This window comes from Chenopodium quinoa, unplaced genomic scaffold (genome assembly GCF_001683475.1).
Source record: "Chenopodium quinoa cultivar QQ74 unplaced genomic scaffold, ASM168347v1, whole genome shotgun sequence".
Classification (NCBI taxonomy): domain Eukaryota; kingdom Viridiplantae; phylum Streptophyta; class Magnoliopsida; order Caryophyllales; family Amaranthaceae; genus Chenopodium; species Chenopodium quinoa.
The window spans coordinates 2,560,960-2,564,504 of record NW_018745617.1 but is presented as its reverse complement, the minus strand read 5'-3'; the positions used below and the strand labels follow the sequence as shown (position 1 = coordinate 2,564,504).

The 3,545-nt window shown below is 38.3% G+C and overlaps 1 protein-coding gene across 1 annotated transcript; it reads left to right on the top strand.

Moving 5' to 3' along the window:
* Positions 1 to 694: 694 nt before the first annotated feature.
* LOC110716678 lies at positions 695 to 3,103 on the top strand. The gene has a single exon (XM_021895323.1). It carries the CDS (start codon positions 695 to 697, stop codon positions 3,101 to 3,103), a length of 2,409 nt encoding a protein of 802 aa, XP_021751015.1.
* Positions 3,104 to 3,545: the final 442 nt, after the last annotated feature.

Sequence of the window (3,545 nt, the reverse complement as noted above, 5' to 3'; positions counted from 1 at the left end):
AATCGTATATATCAATTTCCACTTCCTATGAGTGCCAAGCATATTCATATCATGCTTAACGTAGGCGCGCTTCGAATGATGTCTACAAGATGAAAAATTTATTAACAACGTAAAGTCATAGTAAAATTAGTGATTTTATACCTACAATTTTCGAAAACAATTCAACTGAAATTTATTGCTGATGAATTGCGAATAGAATATCACCAAACTAAAAAAAAAAAAAAAAAGTTTTAATTATATTAAGATTAGAAAATCTTCTATATTCCCTTGAATCTTTATTTGTTAATCTATAAAATCAATTGTTCATTTCCTACTAAAGAAAGAGATTCTAACTCAATTTAAATTCATACTCCATAAATAATTTTTCAGCAAACTACAAAAATAAGGATATTTTATATTAACATGTCTCATCTATAATAATTTGATAACATAAATTAATAGATATTTGAATGTAAACCTATAAACAAGTACAACTTAGAGTAATTTATAAAAATATTTTTTTAGTGAATATCAAAGCATTACTCGGACAAATAATTAGTATATACATAAAGTAAGCATTTTTTGCGAGCATTTGGAGCGCCACATAAGAAAATAACTTATTTCAGTCAATAACGAAAGAGACTCACATTTTATTTTTTTAATTTTAAGAAATCAAATACAAAATTATCGAAGCGCCTTCATCCCAGGCAGAATGATGGTGGATAACTGCTTCCTAGCTCATGAAATTCTAAATGAAGTTAAACACAGGAAAAAGGGAAGGCGCTTCGAGGCTATCCTAAAAGTGAACTTAAGCAAAGCTTATGATAGGGTAAGATCGGACTTCCTAATGATGATCTTGAAGAAAATGGGGTTACCAGAGGCATGGATAGGGTGGATTTATGAGTGCATCAGCACGGTTAGCTATTCGGTTCTGGTGAATGGTGAACCCTCAAAGTTTTTCATCCCTAAGGTGGGTCTGAGACAGGGGGATCCACTTTCGCCATATCTGTTCATTATCCTAATGGAAAGTCTGTCAATTAAGTTTCGTCGCCTTGAGAGCCTGGGAAAATTGCAGGGTATAAGGGTTGCTAGAAGGGCACCCTCGATATCCCACCTATTTTTCGCAGATGATGCCTTATTTTGCTTCAAGGCAACTCCAGAAGCGATAAGAACTGTTAAGGAAACCTTGAATGCTTTCTGTCACCTTTCAGGAGAAGTGATCAATATGCAAAAATCTTCTATCATCTTCAGTCCTAATACACCTACAAGGTTTGTAAGGATTCTACGACAGCCCCTAGGAGTGAAAAGTACTAAGGAACTGGGTACTTATCTAGGTTGCCCCATGGATGTGGATGGTAGGACTTCCTCGAAAGTGAAATTCCTGCATGACAAGGTCGCTAAGGTTATCGCAGCTTGGAAGTTTTCCCATCTCACAATGGCAGGGAAACTTATTTTGATTAATGGGGTGTTGATTGCCTCTCTTCAACATGTCTTGTCGATTTATTGGTGCCCGAAAGTCCTGTCGAATGCAATCATGTCCCTAATTCTAATATTCCTTTGGACCAACTCAGACAGTTCGAAGCCTATTCATTGGGCAAGAAAGGAGGTTGTTTGCAACCATAAATCTAATGGAGGCTTGGGGATAAGGAGTGTATTGCATCTAAACAGGGCTTTACTTCTAAGACAAGGGTGGAGAATGGCTAATAACCCGGGGCTTCTTGTAAGCAGAGTTTTCTCAGGGAAATATAGAGCTGATCCTATTACTTTGGGCTACAAAGGAAGGATACCAAAATCGGGATCTTGGCCGTCTAGAAGCATAGTGAAAGCTGCTTTCGAAATGAGAAAAAACATTGGGTTTTCAATTGGGGATGGCAAAGATATTGATATTCGACAGGACATCTGGCTTGGTAGAGAGAAGGTAACTATGCGGGAATTTGATGGATGTGAGGAAGTAAAAATGGTTTCAGATTTGATCACCCCTCAGAATATATGGAGCTCGGCTCTAATCTGGAAAGCCTTCGCAGAAGAGGACGCTAGGAAGGTTCTAAGCATTTGCCTGCCCTCGGAAGGGAAAAAATATTGTAAAATTTGGATCCCGGACAGCAGAGGTAGATACTCTATAAAGTCAGGATATTGGAGTCAGTTTGAGGAAGAGGGAGCGGGAGGTGGTGTGTGCTTTTGGGGCAAATATTGGAAAGTAAGGTTGTGGCCGAAGATTCTGCTCTTTGGCTGGAAGGTGATCAGAAATAAGCTCCCCACAAAGCACAATCTAATGAAGAGAGGACTGTTGATGGAAGAAGGGTGTGTGTTTTGCAATAAGAGAGAGGAAACAATTGAGCACTTGTTTAGGGACTGTGAGGTAGTGAAGAGAGCCTGGTGGGGAGAGTTCGGAATTCGAACAGAGGTAAACAATCATGTTCAGTTGGAGCAGTGGCTCATGGACCTACTTTGGTACTCTTTTAAGCTGGAGCAAGAGGGTATGGTCTCAGAGAGAATTTTGGTGTTGTTGTATGCAATTTGGCTACATAGAAATGAGATTATCTTCAGAGGCATGAGTGTTAGTCCAAAGTCAATATTGGACTTAACGCAGGTACATGCTCGTAGTTGGCTTAGAGCCTTAAAGCTAAGGGAGGAGGACCGCTTGCAACAGCAATCACAGCAAAACTTTCAAGGAGCTTTAGTTCCTCTAATCTTTTCTGCTGGTACTCCCTCAATCAACTCTAGGATTTCAATCATAGTGGATGCAGCGTGGAAGATGAAGAAATATAAAGACAGATCGAGCTGGACTGCAGCCGTGGCATGGCAGACAGAAGACAGCAGTCAAGAGGTCCAAGGAGAAGCCAGGAAAATTCAAGCTCAAGATGCAATCCAAGCAGAGGGGTATGCGATTTTTTGGGCACTCAAGGACAATATGAGGAAGTATCGCAACATAGTCATCAAGTCAGATTGTGAGCGGGTAATAAGAGCACTTATCAATCCATCCCAGGCTCCACTAACCTTAAGGAATATAGTGGATGAGATTCGACTCATGGCAACAAAGATTGATTTCCTAGTTTGCTTGAAGGTGCAAAGGGATCTGGTCCAACCAGCGCACTTAGCAGCAGGAAGGATGCGAAGAAGTTAATGTTCTTGTTTGTTTGTTTTCTTTATAGCCACTGTCTAAAAAAAAAAAAAAAAAAAAAAAAAAAAAAATTGTGAGGCAATTAGGTAATACTCCTAAACGTTAGTTCAACCCAAAGCCCAAAAATACTGTAATGACTAGGAAATCAATTCTAATTTGCATCCTTAATATTGACCAATTGTTTATTTTTACGATGACAAACATAAAGCTAATTGCTTAACCAGTCAAAGTGGTTAGACTTCCTATTCTCTTGTAAGCCTATTTAAGGCCACATACTTGTTAATAGATTAATTCGAGTCTTCTCTACTCTTATATTATATATGTTCATCTACAACTTTTATTACTAATAATCTTTATTGGTTTGATTGAGGAATGAAATTTGCATGATACCTAATAGTCTAATACTAGTAATATGCGTATCTGGATAAGGATAAAACTAACTCTA

Bases quoted from the DNA above. Each gene is read 5' to 3' on its own strand.
- LOC110716678 (XM_021895323.1), top strand. From the start codon at position 695: ATGGTGGATAACTGCTTCCTAGCTCATGAAATTCTAAATGAAGTTAAA.